Here is a 19783-nt window from a genome sequence, read left to right on the forward strand (position 1 = left end):
AGTCTGCACATCAGAAAAAAATTGGAGTGCTCATCAAGCAGTAGTAGGAATTGGTTTCATAGTAAGGAAGGGAACATGATGGCAGTTAGGTGTCCGTGGCATTGAACTATTCTTTGTTGCCTTGTAGGTCGAGGTGAGCCCCTTGGAAAATGCCATTCAAGTTGTTGAGAACAAAAACCAGGAGCTGAGGACATTAATAAGCCAGTATCAGCACAAGCAAATGCATGGCAACATTAACCTGCTCAGCATGTGTCTGAATGGAGTGATTGATGCAGCTGTGAATGGTGGCATAGCACGGTACCAGGAGGTAAGCAGGGACTGTACCTCTGAGTGTAGTATCAACCTGTTAGCAACTTTTTCCAAGTAGCATTTCTCCTGCTGTGTTGAAAAGAGCATGACATATTTGACTTTTTATTATAAGAAATTACCCCCCGTGTGCCCAGTTTTCATACTGGTGATCTAAACAGGATGCTGAAATCCCATGTTTAGTTGTGTGTATATATATGAGCACTTGGACATGTAAATCCTGTTGTATGTAGCTAAGTGTTGATGTGAATGTCCAGATATGGGTTCTGGATGTCCTGTTTTGATGGCCACAGTTGAAAACTCAGCTTCTGAAGAGTGAATTCTGATTGACACGGCAAAGCTGATCTTGCATGTACAATAGTGAAACAGGGAGTTTATATGCTGCTACTCTGTAAACACATTTTGCAAAGCAGGCAGTGGGTCTCGCTCTCTGAGCTGATGGAGACTGAATGTGATGAGGTCCCTGCTGAGGGAAAGTTGCTGGCTGGCACTTCCAAAGAGTTGTCTTTGCCAGACAGTGTCCAGTATAGTCTTAGTCCTAAGGGGACCTAATGTGCTGTTTCCTTCGCCAGGAGTTAGTTAAAGATGTATGTTGCAAAAGGGAGCTACAGGGACACTTACTGAAAAATGATGATTCTGTTCCACATTTTTGGGTTGTGTGTGCCCTGCAGACAAGCCTAGAAAAAACTCTTCATCCCTTATATTATTTACTACTTTAGTCACTCATTTCCTACAGTTTCTTGAGATACTTAAATGAAAGAAGCTATATAAAATTCAAGTAATGGTCTTAATGATAGTGCTTTGCACTATCATGTGGGGAGATTTGATTAGATTCATAATCCTTTGGGGCTGGGAGGAAATACCTTATGCTACTCAACAGTGATCCCTTTGACTAATTGAGGAGCAGGATTATCTAGGCAGCTAAAATTGTGGTACTGTAGCTTCACCTAGATCCCAAAATACTAGAAGGAGATCAGTTAAATTGACTTTTCTGTTTGCTAAGTGTACTTGGGTCCCCTAGGATTTCTGTTCCTTCTTCTCTCCCTCTTTGACATATGGACATAATGAAATGTTTCCTAATAAGGAGATGATTTGTCTTTCTCCCACAGGCCTTTTTTGATAAAGATTATATCACCAAGCACCCTGGAGATGCAGAAAAAATCACACAGCTCAAGGAGCTCATGCAGGAACAGGTAATGCAGTGCTTTTAAAGATGAAGGAAGAATGCTGTGATAGTGTGTAGATTCCTCAGCAATCACCTTGCAAACCCAGAGCTAAATAATTCATTCAGAAGCAAAGAAACACAGGAGCTTTGCAGTTTATTAAAACATAGGGAAGTGAGAAGGCCAGTGAATTAATAATGCACTAGCCTTTCACCTCTATAGACCTGAGTTGAAGCCTGATTTAGATAACAAATTAAATGAGTGTGGCTTCTCCATTTATTAAGCACTGTATGTCTTTCTACATTACAAAACTACCCATCATTATGGGACAATTAGCAACCTCTTCTCAGTGGAGTCTCAGATAGACATAGTAAGGGTGGCACATGGATGACTGAGATATGTTGGCAGAGCCATGTGGGAAAGCATATACAGAGCCTACTTGCACTATCCCTGACTCTATCCAGTGTTCTAAGTGTCTCACTTGCACAAACATATCAAATCTCACCAGATAGGTTGTAAATCAGTGATGTGATGAGAAAGAAAAATCATGTCACTGTTAAAAGAATGATTAGCAAAATATTTACCCCTCCCATAACACAAGAACCAGGGGTCGCCAAATGACATTAATAGGTAGCAAATTAAAAACAAACAAAAGGAAGTACTTCTTCACACAATGAACAGTCCACCTGTGGAACTCATTGCCAGGGGATGTTGTGAAGGCCAAAACTATAATAGGATTCAAAAAAGAATTAGATACGCTCGTGGAGGATAAGTCCATCAGTGGCTGTTAGCCGAGATGGTCTGGGGTGCAGCCCCATGATCTGGGTGTCCTAAACCTCTGACTGCCAGAAGCTGGGAGTGTACAACAAGGAATGGATCACTTGATGATTATCCTATTCTGTTCATTCCCTCTGAAGCATCTGGCATTGGCTACTGTTGGAAGACAGGATACTGAGCTAGATGGACCATTGGTCTGACCGGGTACGGTCATTCTTAAGCTATATTCAAAAAGTCTGTCCAAGTCTGAATGGAGTTTGGGGATTATTCAGCAGAGATAGCATGGACTTTGAGGGTCACTTAATCCCTGTGTAGCTCATATTTTCCATCTACAAAATAAGGATAATGGTTATTTTACCAATACTCAAGGGGAGTCGTGAGGATCAATTAGCTACTACTTCTACATGATGTAAAGTATTATTATTATTATTAAGTATTACTGTGCTCTCTTATCTGAGAGTTTTTATAACCCTACTCACTATTATATTTATGACCTTTAAAAATGGGACCTTTATGAATAAATAATGAGCAATAGAGAGCCAACAGTTAGTAGTGTACATGCAGCTTTGCCACTATTCAGATTAATTGTAGAAAATTCCCCTACAAATCTCCATTAGCAACTTTGATCTCTTGTCTGACATTATGTGAAGATATGGAGAAAGGGAATTTCCTGTGTCACAAAGAACTGTCAGAGTGAGAACTCAATACTGTTTGCTCTGCAGAGTTGTGGCAGGGCGGGACTCACCAGTGCAGCACCTCCTGCTGGTCGTCCTGGGAATTAGCTCTTCCAGCCCAGAGCACCCTGTGCAGGCCGGTGTCTTGCCTGCCGCTGGCCCCCGGGTCCCTCCCAGACCCCGGTGCTCCTCTACATCAGGGTTCTGCCCCCAGCAGTAACCCCCAATCTGGGCCTCCCTTCCCAGGGGGACCCCCATCCCTCTATTCCCACCTTGCCTCACTGTCTAGTGCCAGTCACCATCTAGCCCCCGCTCACTGAAGCAGACTGCAGTCGGTAAACCACTCATCATCAGCAAAGGGGGGTTGGACCAGCTGCCTCTTCTTATCTCTGGGCTGCCCCTCTGCAGCCCCAGTACCTTTTGTAGGCCTTTAACAAGGCCTGCAGCCTGGGATTTTACTACGCTGGAGCTCCCCAGCTCCCTCTACCCTTCCCCTGCACTGCTCTGCCCTAGGTACCCTGCTCAGGTCCCAGGCAGCCCGGTCCTTCTCTCTCAGAAGCTAGAGAGGGAGTCTCTCTAGCTTCTGGCCCACAGCCCTCTTAGAAGGGCCAGTTGGGCCCTGATTAAGCTGGCCATAGCTGTGGTCAGCTACCCAGTCAGCTTCCCCAGCTGTTCTTAATCCCTTTCCCTACTGCAGCCCTCTCCTGCTTTCAACCCCTGTTCTGTGGGAGTGAGGCAGCTGTCCCACTACAGGGAGTGGTCAGTCTACTTGGCCTGCTGCTGCTGGCTGGAGCTCTACCTCTCTGGCTGCCCTGGGCTGCTGCTTCTGGCTGGAGCTCTCCTCCCTTCCTGGGCTGCTGCTGCTTCTGCTGGCTGGAGTCTCCCTCCCTGGACTACCGCTGCTGTTGCTGAGTGGAAGTGGGAGTGGGGGGGCCTTGCTAGCTTGCCCCCCCCAGCCTCTGGAGGGAGAAGCATGGGCCCCACCACCATCTGGGGATCCTCCTGCCTGGCCGGCTGACTGCTGCTTACTGCTGCTGTGTTGGAGCCGCTGCTGCCGTCATCGAGGAGTAAAAAGAGAGGATTCCTACTAAGGGACATTGTGGAGGGGGGTTGTTTACAAACTGAGTGACTTTTACCATCTCTGCTCCTGGGGTGGTGGTGACTCCTATTGCTGTTGAGGGGAGCACAGGGGAGAGGTGTGGAGCCCTCCCCCTCGCCCATCTGCTCCCTCCCACTACCACCCCACGTACCACCTGGACCTGCTCTTTGCCCCTCGGCGTGGCTGTTTGTCCCCCCCCCGTTTTACCACCTGGGCCTGTTTGCAGCAGTGAGCAGCAAGGACTGAGCTACACAAGTGCATGTGGGTGCACAAACCTCCCCACCTTCGACTTACCCTACCCCCCCAGCTGTGCCCCTCAAGCCCCTTGTGTTAGCTTGCCCCTCCACCCCTGCAACCTGCCCCACCCACCACCTGTTATGACCCTTTGGGAGTTTCCCTTTCTGTTGGTTTGCCTGCCCCGCCCCAGCCCTTCAGTATTTGTTACTTGCCCCGCCCCAAACTTTGGGTTTTGGTTTGGTTGCCTGCCCCACCCTTCCCCTTGTAGTTCCCTCCTGTGATTTACCTCCCCCCTTTCTTTTTCCTCTGCCCTCCCTTGCCCTCCCCCCCCCGTTTGGTCCCTCTTACCTGTGTGCCCATGCCCCCTCCATAAGCGCTGTGCCCCCTCTTAATTGCACCCCTACCACGGTTCACAGCCTCTCCACTGATATTGTAGTCCCTCCCCTTCCCAGTGCAGCCGGAGAAGCCGGTATCCCTACCCCCGGTGCCCCCTTTTTTTTTACCCCTGCATACCCCACCGCTGGCGCCCTCCTCCCCTGCCCACGGCCTAGTGGGGAGGAGCAGTTGCTTCTTCCCTTTCCCTCGCTCCCCCCTGCAATTCCCTGCCCACTGGTGCCCTTCTTCCCTGAACACAGCTTAGCGAGGGAGGAGTGGTTAGCCCCATTCCCTCTCCCCCATCCCCCCTACCCCTTCCGCTGGACCCTTCTCCCCTGCGTGTTGCCTAGCGGGGAGGCGTGGCTGCCCATCACCTCACCCCCATCTTAGGGCCTCCTCTTGCCATCATGGAACAGGACACTGCTCCTGCCCTTGTCCCAATCCCTGCTTCAACCCTGACCCTGACCCTGCCTCTGCTGACCCTGTGGTGTCCCCTTTGTTACCACCCCTGCCCGCCCACCATTAGCCTCGACTCCACCGCTGCCATGGCCGCCTCTTCCACTGGCAAAAAGGGCCAGGGGAATAAAAGGGCAAAGGCCCTGCCCAGAAACCAAAATCTCCCTCCGGCGGGGCCACCCTCCCTGCCATGGCCCCGACACCTGTCACGGCCTCTCCTTCCCCTGCTGTTCCTTCCACTAGCTCTGGGGGCGTTCCATCTCAAGCTCCCAGAGCATACGCTCAGGTGGCCGCTGCCCCTCCACACGCCACCGTGCCATCCGCCCTGACTGCCGCCTCCGGTACCATCCCTGGCGGCCGGGGCCCCTTCCCCTCAATGACCAGGAGGCATGGCGTCCGCTGCCTACTCGTGCCTGCCTCGCCCCACGTCGAAACATGCATGCAGGCATTGGCGAGGGTGGTGGGGCCCACAGCCATCGTGGCAGCCTCCAAAATGTACAGGAAGGTCGTATTCTTCCTGGCGTCAGAGGCCGCCGCACAGGAGGTGGTGGAGAAGGGCCTGGCGGTGGGGGATGTGTTTGTTCCCTTGGAACTCCTGGAGGACCTGGGCGTACAGGTGGTGTTAACCTCCGTCCTGCCCTTCCTTCCCAACGCTGCCCTGCTATCTGCCCTCTCCACCCTGGGGAAGCCCATTTCCGTCATCAGCCCTCTCCCGCTGGGCTGTAAGGACCCCGCCCTCTGTCACATCCTGTCCTTCCGCCAGCAGGTCCAGATCCAACTGCTGCTGGTGGCGAGTGACAGAGTGGGGCTTGAGGGGTCCTTCCTGGTGCCCTATCGGGGGCCCATTACCAGGTCCATTATACGACGGGGGAGGCCTGGTGCTACCTCTGCCAGGTGACAGGGCACATCCTGTCATTGCCGGCAACCCTGGTGGCCTGGCTACCGCTGCCGCCACCCCTTCTCCTCCTGCCGTAGCCCCCGCTTGGGCCATGGGGACGGCCGAGTGGGCGGGCCTCGCCTCCATCGGTTGCAGTTCGGTGGGGCCCGTGGAGAAGAGGGCGGCAAAACCTCTGCCAGCTGAGAGAGAGGGCCCACCCCAGGGAGAGGTTTCCTTCCCCTCTGCTGTCCCACCCTTGCCGTCCCGAGCCCCGAAACCATCGCCCTTGCCCCCTGGCTCTGCCCCCACTGACCATCCCGCCACCTCCACTTCCACCTTGGAGGGCTGGGTGCTCGACCAGGGGAAGCACGGCACCCACAAATTGCAGGCTCAATCCCTCCCCACCGATGAGGAGGGAGAGGAGGCCCCCCCGAAAGATCCTGCGAGGGGCTGAGGCTGCTAAATCTTCCGCCGTGCCCCTGGATGGAGCCCAGCAGGAGATGCCGGCCATGGAAGCCATGGCAGTGGACAGAGGCAATCCTGCCCCCCTTGTCGAGCACCCCCCTGAGAGGGCCCCTATGCCACCTGTGCCTGCCACCGATACCGGGGCAATTGTTGCCTCTGTGACTGGCGGGGAGGACTCTGGGGCTGTGGGGACTGACTTCACCTCAATTTTTGATGAGATCGAGGCCCTGGGTCTGACCCCTGTCACCCAGGGTGAGGATGACCCCCCGCCAGCGGGTCTCGATCTGGGCAGTGGTTTAGCCCCACCACCCCCTCCTCCTTGCCTCTTACCCCATGGTGTGGCCCCTGGTCTTGTCCTTGGGGCCACCCCTGGCCCTACCTGTCAGCCTCGGGGCGATGGCCGATGCAGAGCAGCCAGGCCCTGAGCCTGTGGGTGCACCCTCTACCACCCGGACAGGAGCCCCCCTGACGACTCCATCATGCCGGACGCCGTGGCTGCGGGCAATGCACTTGCAGTGACACCTGTGCCCGGTGTCGGCAAAGGCCCCACTCCTGCCCTGAGTCCCGGTCGAGAGGAGCCGAGACCCAGCGGCTTGGCTGCTGGGGACCATGTATCCATTTCTGTCCCCGTTCCCATTCCAATCCCTGCCCCTGCTCCTGCTCCTGTCCCCTCTCCTGCCCCAGTCCCCGAACCCGCCCCTGTTCCTGCCCCCACCCCGTTCCTGTCCCCAAAGCATCGCCTGTCCCTCTCCCCTCCACCTCCCATTCTGTTGCCGCCCCTGTGGTTATCTCATTCCTGCTACCCACGGACAACCCTCAGGGGGTGGTTTTCGTGTCTCCCCTTCCCGACATTATGGGAGCTGCTCTATTCCCTCCGCCTCCCCTTTCCTTGCCGGGGATGGAGATGGGCTGTCCGGCGCAGCAGTGCTGGGGCTCGGCCCCTGGTTTGCCCATCTCCGCAGGAAGCGAGGATCTCTTGGGGGGCCCCACTGGAGGGCGGCAGCGGATTGGCTGCTGCGTCCCCCTTTGCGCTGAGGGATGAGCTGCACCACTTCCTGAAGGACACCCGTGGCTCTAAGGGCAAGGTGCAGCTCACCCTCCAGCGCTGGGGGGATTGCCATCATGTCCTCCGGGCCGTGAGGGCCCTTTTGGGGGAGGGGAGAGGGACCGGGAGGCAGGACATTGCGGCCTACCAGCGGGCCCACAAGTTCCGCAACTCCCCTGACCTTTGGGGTTGAACGTAGGTTGTTGCGGGGCCCGCTGGAGGCTGTCGATCACCCTGCCTGTGAGGATCCTCCCTATGAAAGCTGTCATCTTTGCCACATTAAACACCTGGGGCTGTAGGTTGGGTCTCCGCAGGAGCCAGGTGCTCTCCTTCGGGGGGAAACTCTGTGATCTTCCTGCAGGAGACCCACACAACTCCAGCTGTTGAGGCTAGCTGGCGGCTGGAGTGGGGGGACCGGGTATATTTTAGCCACCTCAGTGCCCACTCGGCCAGGGTGGCCCCTCTGTTCTCCCCTGAGCTACGGCCTGAGGTGCTGGGGGTCACCGAGGTCGTGCTGGGTCACCTGCTGCACGTCAGGGCCTGTATGGAGGGGCTGACATTAAACCTCGTCAACGTGTGTGCCCCGAACACGGGCCCGGAACGAGTGCATTTCTATCGGCAGGCATCGGCCTTCCTCGGCACCCTGGTTCCTCACGAGTGCCTGGTCCAGGGCAGGGATTTCAACACCACCCTCGAGGACTGGGACTGCTCAGGAGTCGAGAAATCCCAGGCAGCCACTGGCATCCTCAGGGAGATCATGGACCATCACTTCCTTGTGGACGTCTGGCGCGACCACCCCCCGGACGATGACACCACCCCCAGTTGGACCGCATTTATTTCTCACGTTTCTACCTGGCATGGGCCCACCTAATGACTGTGACGGCCTCTCTCAGTTCGGAGAGGCCGGGGCCGGCCTATTGGCATTTTGACAACAGCTTGCTGGAGGACGTGGGCTTTGTGGCGTCCTTCCAGGAGTTCTGGCTGGCCTGGCGAGGGCAGAGGCGCGCCTTTCCCTTGGCGAGATGGTGGTGGGATGCGGGGAAGGTGCGCACATGGCTCTTCTGCCGCAACTACTCCCGGGGCATCAGCCAGCGGAGAGATGCGGTGATAGAGCAGTTGGAGTGGGAAGTCTTAGAGCTAGAGAGGCGTCTGGCCTCTGGCCCTGAAGATTCACCCCTCTGTGCAGCGTACCGGGAGAAGCGGGGGGAGCTCTGGGCCCTGGAGGGCCATCAGGCCCGGGGTTCCTTCATTTGATCCCACATCCATCTCCTTCTGGAGATGGATTGCGCCTCCCGCTTCTTCTACTCCCTGGAGAAAAAGAAGGGGGCTAAAAAGCATGTCACCTGCCTCCTGGCGGAGGACGGCACCCCCATCATGGCTCTGCAGGAGATGTGTGGAAGGGCCAGGGCCTTCTACGCCAGACTTTTCTCCCCGGATCCAACTGACACCAAAGCCTGCAGGGTGCTCTGGACCGAACTCCCTATGGTCAGTGCGGGCGACCGAGACCGGCTGGAGCTGCCTCTCTCTCTGGCCGAGCTCTCGGAAGCTCTCCGTCTCATGTCCACCAACAAATCCCTGGGCATGGACGGGCTGACAGTGGAGTTCTACCGCGTGTTCTGGGCAGGGGCGGGTCCGAAGCCGCGGGACCAGCGGACCCTCCGCAGGCAAGCCGCTGAAGGCAGCCTGCCTGCCGCCCTTGCGGCGACCGGCAGAGCGCGCCCAGCGGCTTGCTGCCTCAAGCACGCGCTTGGCGTGCTGGGGCCTGGAGCCGCTTCTGGTTCTTCTTCGAGTGATTGCTCCTATGCATTCCAGTTAGGTGTGCGCGCGCCGCGTGCACGGCTCGTCGGAAGATTTTTACCCTAGCAACACTTGGCGGGTCGGCTGGGCACCCCCTGGAGTGGCGTCGCTATAGCGCCGAATATATACCCCAGCCGACCCGTCCGCTCCTCAGTTCTTTCTTACCACCCGTGACGGTCGTTGGAACAGTGGAGTGCTACTTTGACCTCCACAGCCCTAGCGTTTCTCGGATTTGTTTGTTGTAAATTTTGTATATAGTTCTTAAATTAGTTAGATTAGTTCATTAGTTAGTTAGTTAGGGGAAACTGGGGGGCCTAGCCCTTCTTTTCCCGCTCCGGTGCGGGCTTATGCCCAAGGCACCGGGATTCAAGCCCTGCTCGGACTGTCAACGGCCCGTGCCGATAGGAGACCGTCACACCTCCTGCCTGCGGTGTTTGGGAGAGTCTCATCGTGCAGATAAGTGCCCTATTTGCAAGTTGTTTAAGCTGAGGACAAAGAAAGAGAGAGACTTTCGTTTAAAGCAGCTCTTGATGGAGTCGGCACTTAGCCCTGCGGTGCCGACCTCAGCCGCTCCGCAGTCCTCATCTGTACGGAGCGCACCAGCGATTCCTGGCCGGTCCGGTACTGAGACTGTGAGAACCCAGCAACCGGCACCAGCATCCCGGCACCGCTCCCTCTCTCCTACGAGGAAGCGTAAGCCGGCGCAGACGGCCACCAAGGCTTCTGCACCAGGTCCGCTGGCACAACCTCCGGCACCGGCACCTTCAGCACCGCCTCCGCCGGCGCCCAAGACAGGCGCTGTACCGTCGACTCCAGCACCGCAAGAGCCGTTGAGTCCGGTACCACCTGGCTCCCTGGTTCAAACCGTGGTTGAGCTGCCTCTCCCGTTGACTCCCGAAACTTTCTCGACGGCGAGAGAGCTGATAGCGCTCACCGAGCCACAGCGCGTCCAGCCCCCGGCTCCGCCGGTGCGGGCTGTGAAGTCAGTGGGTAAGCCGGCTATCATGCGGCCTCCTTCCCCTGACGGTCGAGAGAGACGGTACTCCAGGTCCCGGTCCCGGTCTTGGTCCCGGTCCCAGAGACGCTCTCCTTCACGCCGGTCCAGATCCCGACGCCAGTCGCAGTCCCGGTACCGCTCGCCATCGCGGTACCGGTCGCTCTCCCGGGGACGTTCCCGGTCCCGCTTGCATGACCGTCGGTATCGGCGAAGATCAGGATCTCGGTACCGCCAGTACCGTTCTTCCCGCAGCCGCTCCCACCGCCAGGATTCGAGATCCAGGTCGACCTCCCAGCACCGGCACGGTTGATGGTCCCGATCTCACTCCCGGCACCGTGACGACCGGTACCGTTCCCCAGTACCGTCCAAGGACAGACCAGCAGCGTCGGCGGCACAATCCCACAGTGTCTCCGCCCCACCATGGTCTTCCCGTCAGCCGTCTGTCTACTTGCAAGCGGGCAGTGTGGCCAATCCGCGTGCTGATCCTCAAGGCCAGGACCAGGGCCCCCCACAGTGGGGCTTCTGGACCCCATGGGCCTATCACGAGGCGCAAGGGATACCCCCCTCTCAAGGGCCCAGAACCTCCGTCCACACGGCGCCCGAGGCTACAGTCAGTAGACCGCCTCCCTCGCCTTTGGTAGAGGACCCTCAGCCGCCTGTGGTTGCCGAGCATCCCCCGATCACGGAGGCTGCGCAGGACATGGACGAGCCGCCACCTGACACCCTGGTCCCGGGCCTGTCATCGTCTTCCTCACCAGATGAGGTAGTGGCGGGCGTGTCGTCATCGGGCCCTCCCCCGATTGACCTCCGTGCCCACCAGGACTTGCTTCGACGGGTGGCACAGAACATTAACCTGCCCGTTGAGGAGGTGGCAGAGGATGATGACCTGGTGGTGAGCATAATTGGCGCAGAGGCGCCTCTTCGGGTGGCTTTGCCTTTTATTCGTCCCATCCAAAGGAACGCAAATACCATTTGGCAGTCACCGGCTTCCACCCCTCCTACGGCTCGGGGGTGGAACGGAAGTACTCGGTCCCCTCCAATGGATATGAATATCTGTACACACACCCAGCTCCGGACTCGCTGGTCGTGCAGTCCGTTAATGACCGTGAGCGCCATGGACAGCCGGCTCCGGCGCCAAAGTCTAAAGAGGCCCGCTGCATGGATCTTTTGGGACGGAAAGTCTATTCAGCCGGTGGTCTCCAACTGAGGATTGCCAACCAACAGGCTCTCCTCAGTAGATACACCCATGACACCCTGCTCTCTCTCTCAAAGTTCGCAGAGCTCGTGCCGTCAGACTCCCGCCCTGAATTCAAGCCCCTTATTGAGGAGGGTAAAAAAGCCTCCCGGTCAGCACTCCAGGCCTCTCTGGACTCCGCGGATTCTGGAGCCAGGACCTTGGCCTCTGGGGTGACCATGAGGAGGATTTCATGGCTGCAGGCCTCCATGTTACCACCGGAAGTCCAACACACTATCCAGGACTTACCGTTTGACACCAAGGGCCTGTTTTCCGAGAAAACAGACTCAAGGCTGCAGACCCTCAAAGATGGCCGGGTCACTATCCGCTCCCTGGGAATGCATACGCCAGTGACCCAGCGGAGATCCTTCCGGTCTCAAGCATACCGCCCGTTCAACCAGACCAGGCCGCGCCCCGATAATAGGCGCAGGGGCCGGGTGAATCGGCGTAGACTGTCGGGCAACCAGGGGAACCAGCCCCAAGCGCCCTCCAAGCCCCCCCCTGGGACCTAAACAGAACTTTTGAAGGGACGCCCGAGGGCGGCCCACCAGTTTATTTACCGGATCCTTCCCCATTATTTTCCAACCGTCTTTCCCACTTCCTGCCGGCGTGGTCCCGCATAACAACGGACAGCTGGGTGCTCCGCACGGTGCAGTTTGGTTACCGACTCCAGTTTGTTTCGCCCCCTCCCTGTCCCTTTTCAGGGACCCCTCTCACAAGCAGTTCCTCTTACAAGAGGTCGAGACTCTGTTGAGTTTGGGTGCCATCAAGGAGGTGCCGGAAGGCATGCGGGGCAGGGGATTTTATTCCCGATATTTCCTAATCCCCAAGGCGAAGGGAGGTCTGCGGCCCATACTGGACCTCCGAGAGCTCAACAGATATCTGCTCAAGCTCAAGTTCCGCATGGTAACCCTGGGGACCATTATTCCTTCCCTGGATCCGGGAGTCTGGTTTGCTGCCCTCGACATGAGGGACGCATACTTTCATATCGCGATTTACCCCCCTCATCGACGCTACCTGCGCTTCGTCGTCAACACTATACACTACCAGTTTACTGTCCTCCCCTTCGGCCTCTCCACGGCACCGAGGGTCTTCACCAAGTGCATGGCAGTGGTGGCTGCGACCCTTCGCCGTCGTCGCATACATGTTTACCCGTATCTCGACGACTGGCTGATCCGCGGACCTTCCCGCCAACTGGTAACAAGTCAAATGGCCGAGGTTCTAGGCCTGTGCCAAGGGCTGGGCCTTATGATCAACGCAGAAAAGTCAACCTTAGCTCCAACGCAAAGGGTGAAATTCATCAGAGCGGTCCTGGATTCCAACTTAGCCAGGGCCTGCCTCCCTCTACCTCGGCACCAGACTTTGGCTTCCCTTGGCCAAGACCTACAGTCTTTTCCGACTACGACGGTGCGGTCCTGCCTCCGCCTCCTCGGCCACATGGCGGCATACACATTCGTGACCATGTACACGAGGCTGCGTCTTCGCCCCTTTCAAACTTGGCTGGCGTCGGTGTACCGCCCGCACCGCGACTCCATAGATATGGTGGTCACAGTCCCGAGGTGGACCTTCGAACAGCTCAACTGGTGGCTGAACCCGGAAGTAGTGTGTGCCGGAGTTCCATTCCGCCCGCCCCACCCATCTGTCACACTGACCACGGATGCGTTGGCATTGGGTTGGGGTGCACACCTCGACAACCTGCACACCCAGGGTCTCTGGTCGCCTCGAGAGCTCTCCCTTCATATCAATGTCAGGGAGCTGCGGGCAATTCGCTTGGCGTATCAAACCTTCCACGCCCATCTCCAAGGGCGCTGCGTGGCCGTTTTCACGGACAACACGACGGCGATGTTTTACGTGAACAGACGGGGGGGCTCGCTCCTCCCTGCTTTGCACGGGAACGATGCACCTTTGGGACTTCTGTATAACCCACTCTATTCACCTGTAGCATCATTTCTTCCGGGAGTACAGAACACGCTGGCCGACCATCTAAGCAGGTCATTCCTCTCCCACGAGTGGTCAATTCGCCCAGATGTTATCCGCACAGTTTTCCGGAGGTGGGGCTTCCCCAAATAGACCTGTTTGCTTCCAAAGAGAACAGGAAATGTCACCAGTTCTGCTCTTTCCAGGGTCGCTCCCAGGGCTCCCTATCAGACGCATTCCTCCGCTCCTGGTCGAGTCACCTGCTGTATGCCTTCCCTCCATTCCCCCTCGTACACCGGGTACTACTCAAGCTCCGGAGGGACAGGGCCCACCTCGTACTCGTCGTTCCGGCCTGGCCGAGACAGCACTGGTACACCCTGCTGCTTGAGCTCTCGGTACGGGATCCCATTCCTCTCCCCTTATGGCCGGACCTGATAACTCAGGACTTCGGCAGGCTTCGCCACCCGGACCTGCAGTCCCTCCATCTTACAGCTTGGTTCCTACGTGGCAGACCCGAGCGGAGCGTGACTGCTCTGCGGCGGTGCAACGAGTCCTGATGGAAAGCAGAAAGCCTTCGACTCGATCGACTTACCTCGTGAAGTGGAAGCGTTTCGCACTCTGGTGCGATCAGAAGGTTCTCAATCCTTTTGCAGTCCCTATTCCTACGATCCTGGACTACCTCTGGTCTCTCAAGGAGCAGGGACTCGCGGTCTCCTCCTTGAAGGTGCACCTGGCGGCAATTTCTGCCTTTCGACCTGGCGTAGGAGGTCCATCTTTTCCAATCAGATAGTTTCCCGCTTCCTTAAGGGACTGGATCGCTTATACCCGCCAATACGGCGTCCTACACCCTCCTGGGATTTGAACTTAGTTCTAGCTAAGCTTATGGGAGCCCCATTTGAGCCCTTGGCCACGTGTTCCCTTCTCTATTTGTCATGGAAAACGGCATTTCTCGTCGCTATAACATCAGCAAGACAAGTTTCCGAGCAGCACGCCCTAACGGCTGGTCTGCCGTATACCATCTTCCATGCAGACAAGGTACAGCTTCGGCCACACCCGGCCTTCCTCCCTAAGGTGGTGTTGGCCTTCCATGTCAACCAGGACATTTTCCTCCCGGTTTTTTTCCCGAAGCCACACGCCTCTCATCATGAACAATAGCTTCACAGCCTCGATGTCCGCAAAGCCCTCGCGTTTTACATAGAGCGGACGAAACCCTTCCGGCGTTCGCCCCAGCTATTCGTAGCGGTTGCCGATCGCATGAAGGGCAAACCGGTCTCCTCGCAGAGGATCTCCTCCTGGGTGACATCATGTATCCGGGCATGCTACGAGCTTGCTCGTGTGCCAACTAGCCGTCTCACTGCTCACTCTACGAGAGCGCAAGCCTCTTCTGCCGCCTTCCTGGCCCATGTCCCCATCCAGGACATCTGTCGGGCGGCCACCTGGTCTTCGGTCCACACCTTTGCTGCCCACTACGCGTTGGTGCAACAGTCTAGAGACAATGCAGCCTTCGGCTCAGCAGTCTTACACTCTGCCACGTCTCACTCCGACCCCACCGCCTAGGTAAGGCTTGGGAATCACCTAACTGGAATGCATAGGAGCAATCACTCGAAGAAGAAAAGACGGTTACTCACCGTTGTAACTGTTGTTCTTCGAGATGTGTTGCTCCTATCCATTCCAGACCCGCCCTCCTTCCCCACTGTCGGAGTAGCCGGCAAGAAGGAACTGAGGAGCGGACGGGTTGGCTGGGGTATATATTCGGCGCTATAGCGGCGCCACTCCAGGGGGCGCCCAGCCGACCTGCCGAGTGTTGCAAGGGTAAAAATCTTCCGACGAGCTGTGCACGCGGCACGCACACGCCTAACTGGAATGGATAGGAGCAACACATCTCGAAGAACAACAGTTACAACGGTGAGTAACCGTCTTTTCTGGGACGTCCTTAGCCCAGACTTCGTCACCATCTGGGCCGAGTTCTTGCAAAGGGGTCCTCCCTCTCTCATGCAGGCAAGCCGTGCTCGCCTTATTGCCGAAGAAGGGGGACCTCCGTGACCTATGGAATTGGCGTCCCATCTTGCTCCTCAGCACGGACTGTAAGGTCATAATGAAGGCCAGCCATCTTGCTCCAGCTGGGGTCTGTGCTGGCAAACATGGTCCATCACAACTGGGCTGGACCATATTCCATAACTTGTATTTGGTCCGGGACCTCTTGGTGCTGCGGGGTGGGGATGATCTGTCATTTGCCCTTCTGTCCCTGGACCAGGAGAAGGCATTCGACAGGATGGACCATGGGTATTTCCTGGGCATTCTGCGGGTGTTCGGCTTCAGGCCCCAGTTTGTGGGCTTTCTCCAGGTGCTGTGCACTGACACAGAATGTCTGGTCAGGCTCAACTGGACCCTGACCGAGCCGGTCAGCTTCGGGTGGGGAGTACGGCAGGGTTGCCCTCTCTTGGGCCAGCTGTACGCTCTGGCAATCGAGCCCTTCCTCTGTCTCCTCCGCCGGAGGTTGATGGGGTTGGTGCTTCGGGAGCCAGAGCTGCGGCTGGTCCTGTCGGCGTACACCAATGACATGCTCCTCGTGGTCCAGGACCCGGGCGAACTGGTGCGGGTGGAGGCCGCACCAGGTCATTTACTCGGCGGCCTCCTCCACCCGGATCAACTGGGTCAAGAGCTCTAGCCTGGTGGTCGGGGACGGGTGGCAGGCGAGCTCCCTCCCACCCGCGCTTCAAGCCATCCGGTGGAGCGCAGGTCCGCTGCTCTATCTTGGCGTTTATCCGCCACGCATCCGTCTCTGCTGGAGCACTGGCAGGATTTGGAGGCCAGGGTGGGTGAGCAGCTGTGGAGATGGACAGGACTGCTCTGTTGTCTCTCCCTGTGAGGGAGGGCGCTGGTGCTGAACCAGCTAGTCCTGTCCATGCTCTGGCACCGGCTCAACACCCTGAACCCGGCCCCGGGGACCCTGGCCAGGCTTCAGAGGATGGCCCTGGAATTCTTCTGGCCGGGGCTGCACTGGGTCTCTGCAGGGGTTTTGAATCTTCCCCTGGAGGAGGGAGGGCAGAGCCTGGTCTGCTTTCGCAGCCAGGTCCATGTCTTCTGCTTCTAGGCCCTGCAGAGACTCCTTTACGGTGCAGGTAGTCCGGCGTGGAGCATGTTGGCGCACACCTTCTTCCGTCACCTCTGAGGGCTCTGATATGACCAGCGGCTCTTTTTTCTCCACCTGAGAGGTCTTCCGCGAGACCTCTTAGAGCTGCTGGCCTTCTACCAGGACCTCCTCCAGACCTGGAAGCTCTTTTTGGTGACCAGGTCCTTTGTGGCCACCGAGGGGGCAGATCTCCTCGCAGAGCCCCTGATGCACAACCCCGATCTACATGTGCAGGTGGCGGAGTCTCCCTCAGTGCGCCGGAGGCTGGTCTTGGCAGAAACCACTACAGTCGGAGACCTCCTGGACTACGACAGGTGGGACTGGGTGGATCCCCATGTGCTCGGTCGGCGCATGGGGCGCTCCACCCTTCCGACCCCCCTGCACATACTCCAGGAGATGGAGGCTGCCTTGTCACCCGTCTCTCTCATCTTCCTGCAGCGGGTCCTGTGAGAGGGTGCTCCCTGCCCACCCCTCCGGACATTTTTATTCGGCCCCTGTTCCGTGAGCCCCCCCCGGCCTCCCCGTTCCCACGCCCTGAGCCAGCTGCACACCCTGCAGTCAGTCTGGTTCCAAACCGCACCTAGAGACCAACTGTTCACACTTGTGCTCCACACACTGCGTTTCCTCACCCTCGCGTCCCACCCCGACACCAAATGGCGGGACTACCTTCCACCTAAAGAGGGTGAGGCGCCCCGGTGGGCCAGCCTTTATTCCACCTTGGTTCCACGGCCCGCTGGGGACATCGGTTGGTGGCTCCTTCACGGAGCCGTGATCATGGGCTTGTACCTGGCGCGGTTCACACCCATACCCAAGGCCTGCCCCCTTTTGCAGCGTGAGGGAGAACCTGGCGCCTGCCTATCTTGAATGCGCCAGGCTGCAGCCCCTATTCCAGCTCCTCCAGAACCTCTTGTTGAGGTTCTGGCTGCACTTTTCCCCGCACCTGTTCCTTTTTGCATACCCCATCCGTGGCCCCACGAAGTCACGAGACCTCCTCGTCATAGAATCATAGACTATCAGAATTGGAAGGGACCTCAGGAGGTCATCTAGTCCAATCCCCTGCTCAAAGCAGGACCAATCCCCAGACAGATTTTTGCCCCAGATCCCTAAGTGGCCCCCTCAAGCATTGAACTCACAGCCCTGGGTTTAGCAGGCCAATGCTCAAACCACTGAGCTATCCTTCCCCCCAACCTCCTCCTGGCCCTGGCCCTGGCCCTGGCCCAGCTCTCCTGCTACACTACCAGGAGGAGGATGCTGGAGGAGGGGCTGCTCTGCGACTCTGGGGCCTATTTCTGTTCCTCCCTAGTTTCACACACCTGGTCAGAGTTCCACTGGGCAGCGTCCGCTGGCTCCCTCAACACCTTTGAGGAGCACTGGGCGCTGTCCGGGGTTCTCTGCTCGGTGTCCCCATCCGGTACCCTCGTTTTGAACCTATGACCTTCACCTCAGTCCTTGTTTTTCTCATTTGTTGTCCCACGTACTCATTTGGTCCCTGGGCTAGGCTGGGGGAGGGGCCTTTAGAAGTGGGCAGGCTTGTGCCCGCCCACCTCCCGGGTTTCCAATAAGACTACAAGAGTGAATCAATTTTGTCATTTTTTTATTGTTCTCTCTTGCAACTGTAAATCCAACATGTCACAAATGTGGTTGTCTCCTACTTAAAATGTATGTTAAACACATACTTGTCAGCTTTCTTATGTTTACTAATTTTCAGCAACCTTGCAAATGAACAATAGACTATTTTACAGATCTCTCTCACATGCTGACCAAACTTGAGGATATAATTATGTAGTGTCTTCTAGGATGAATGAAGATGTCTTGATTCATGATGTTATAATTTCTTTTTTTTTTAATAGGTGCATGTTCTTGGAGTGGGTCTGGCAGTACATGAGAAATTTGTACATCCAGAGATGCGTCCTCTACATAAGAAACTGATTGATCAGTTCCAAATGATGCAATCTAGTCTTTACCATGTAAGCTAATCCCCACCACCCACCACTTCCGGGTCATCGTCAGTAGTACAGAGCCATGATAAAAATTCGTTCAGTTGCAATGAGATGCACACAGGAACTGGACAAAAGTAGTGTATATTAAACCTATGGGATTGTCTAACTTACAAGAAACCTTGTTTCCAGTGCAAGAATTAAAGCCCAAAAAGATTTGCAAACTGAGCCTTTAATATAGGCCCTGGGATTTTTCAAGGTCTCTCTCCTCTAATTTATATCACTGGTGATATGGCAGAAGGTCTGTGAAGCTGAATACTTACAGTCTTACGTAATGTAGGGCAAAATTTAGCCCTTATCATAGGGTGCTGTGCCATGGGTAGAGAGAAGATGACTAGACAGTACTAGTTGCCCATCTCACAAAACAGCCATCCTGTTGCAACTTGTTGAATGCAGCATAGGTGCCACCCAGATGCGGGGCTGGACACATTCCCTGTTTGGCAGATCATACTCAGCAATGAGCTGTGCAGACCAGGATGTTCATGGGATATGCCTTCTAGTCACCTTTTGTGGGAGAAGTTCTTTCCTGCTCCCTGCACTGGGGGATGGAAGTCCTCTCACCAGACAAGGACAGCAGTAGAAGGCAGAGGATCAGTCCCATAGTCAGAATGCCCTTATTTCTCTTTTAGCCTGCAAAGTCCTACCATTAGTCCAGTGCCGCAATGATGGGAGAGCTAAAGTAAATAGGGCACCAACAGCTGCTGCTGATTTTACCTCTGTATCACAGAAATCTGCTCAGGGTAGATAATTGGCAGTCACCATTTCACATATATGCTTCATATTTTATGTGTCTTTTATTCTATAACAATAGAAAGAACAAATAGGGGCTTCCACTTAAAATGTGCTTTAGGAAATTTCAGAGTGAATCTCCAGTGTTGAAATAGTGGGGCCTGTTTAGTGTGTTGTTTAACCAAGTGTACATGATTTGATTTCCATTTAGTTTTGTTGGGAGATTTAAAAAGAGCTTGCCTCTTGGAACTGCTACTGAAGTCATTACTTTGTTAGCACATTTGCCACTCAGCTGTTCTTAGTGAGCGGAGACATGTCCATTTCATGTAATTATCACTTCTTAAAATTCACTAGCACGGGACATCCATGGTTATTTAAGAAGATACAGACTATAAGTTAGCTTCAATAGCATATAATAAATAGGTATGTGATGCTAATGTGTTGTCACTCAGAAGAGTTGTGTGATCAAAAGTTTTTTCTTGCCAATTTGTTTGAAAGCTTAATA

General features: G+C 55.9%; 1 protein-coding gene across 1 annotated transcript in view; it reads left to right on the top strand.

Moving 5' to 3' along the window:
- Positions 1 to 19783, top strand: part of DOCK3 (dedicator of cytokinesis 3) — a 641328-nt gene that overhangs the window by 594798 nt on the left and 26747 nt on the right. Inside the window, exons 43-45 of the mRNA XM_045024316.1 lie at positions 128 to 307; positions 1416 to 1499; positions 18403 to 18519. Coding sequence (XP_044880251.1) covers positions 128 to 307; positions 1416 to 1499; positions 18403 to 18519 — 381 coding nt within the window. The remainder of the gene's footprint in view (positions 1 to 127; positions 308 to 1415; positions 1500 to 18402; positions 18520 to 19783) is intronic.

Source organism: Mauremys mutica, chromosome 7, assembly GCF_020497125.1.
Source record: "Mauremys mutica isolate MM-2020 ecotype Southern chromosome 7, ASM2049712v1, whole genome shotgun sequence".
In the NCBI taxonomy this organism is placed as follows: Eukaryota; Metazoa; Chordata; order Testudines; family Geoemydidae; genus Mauremys; species Mauremys mutica.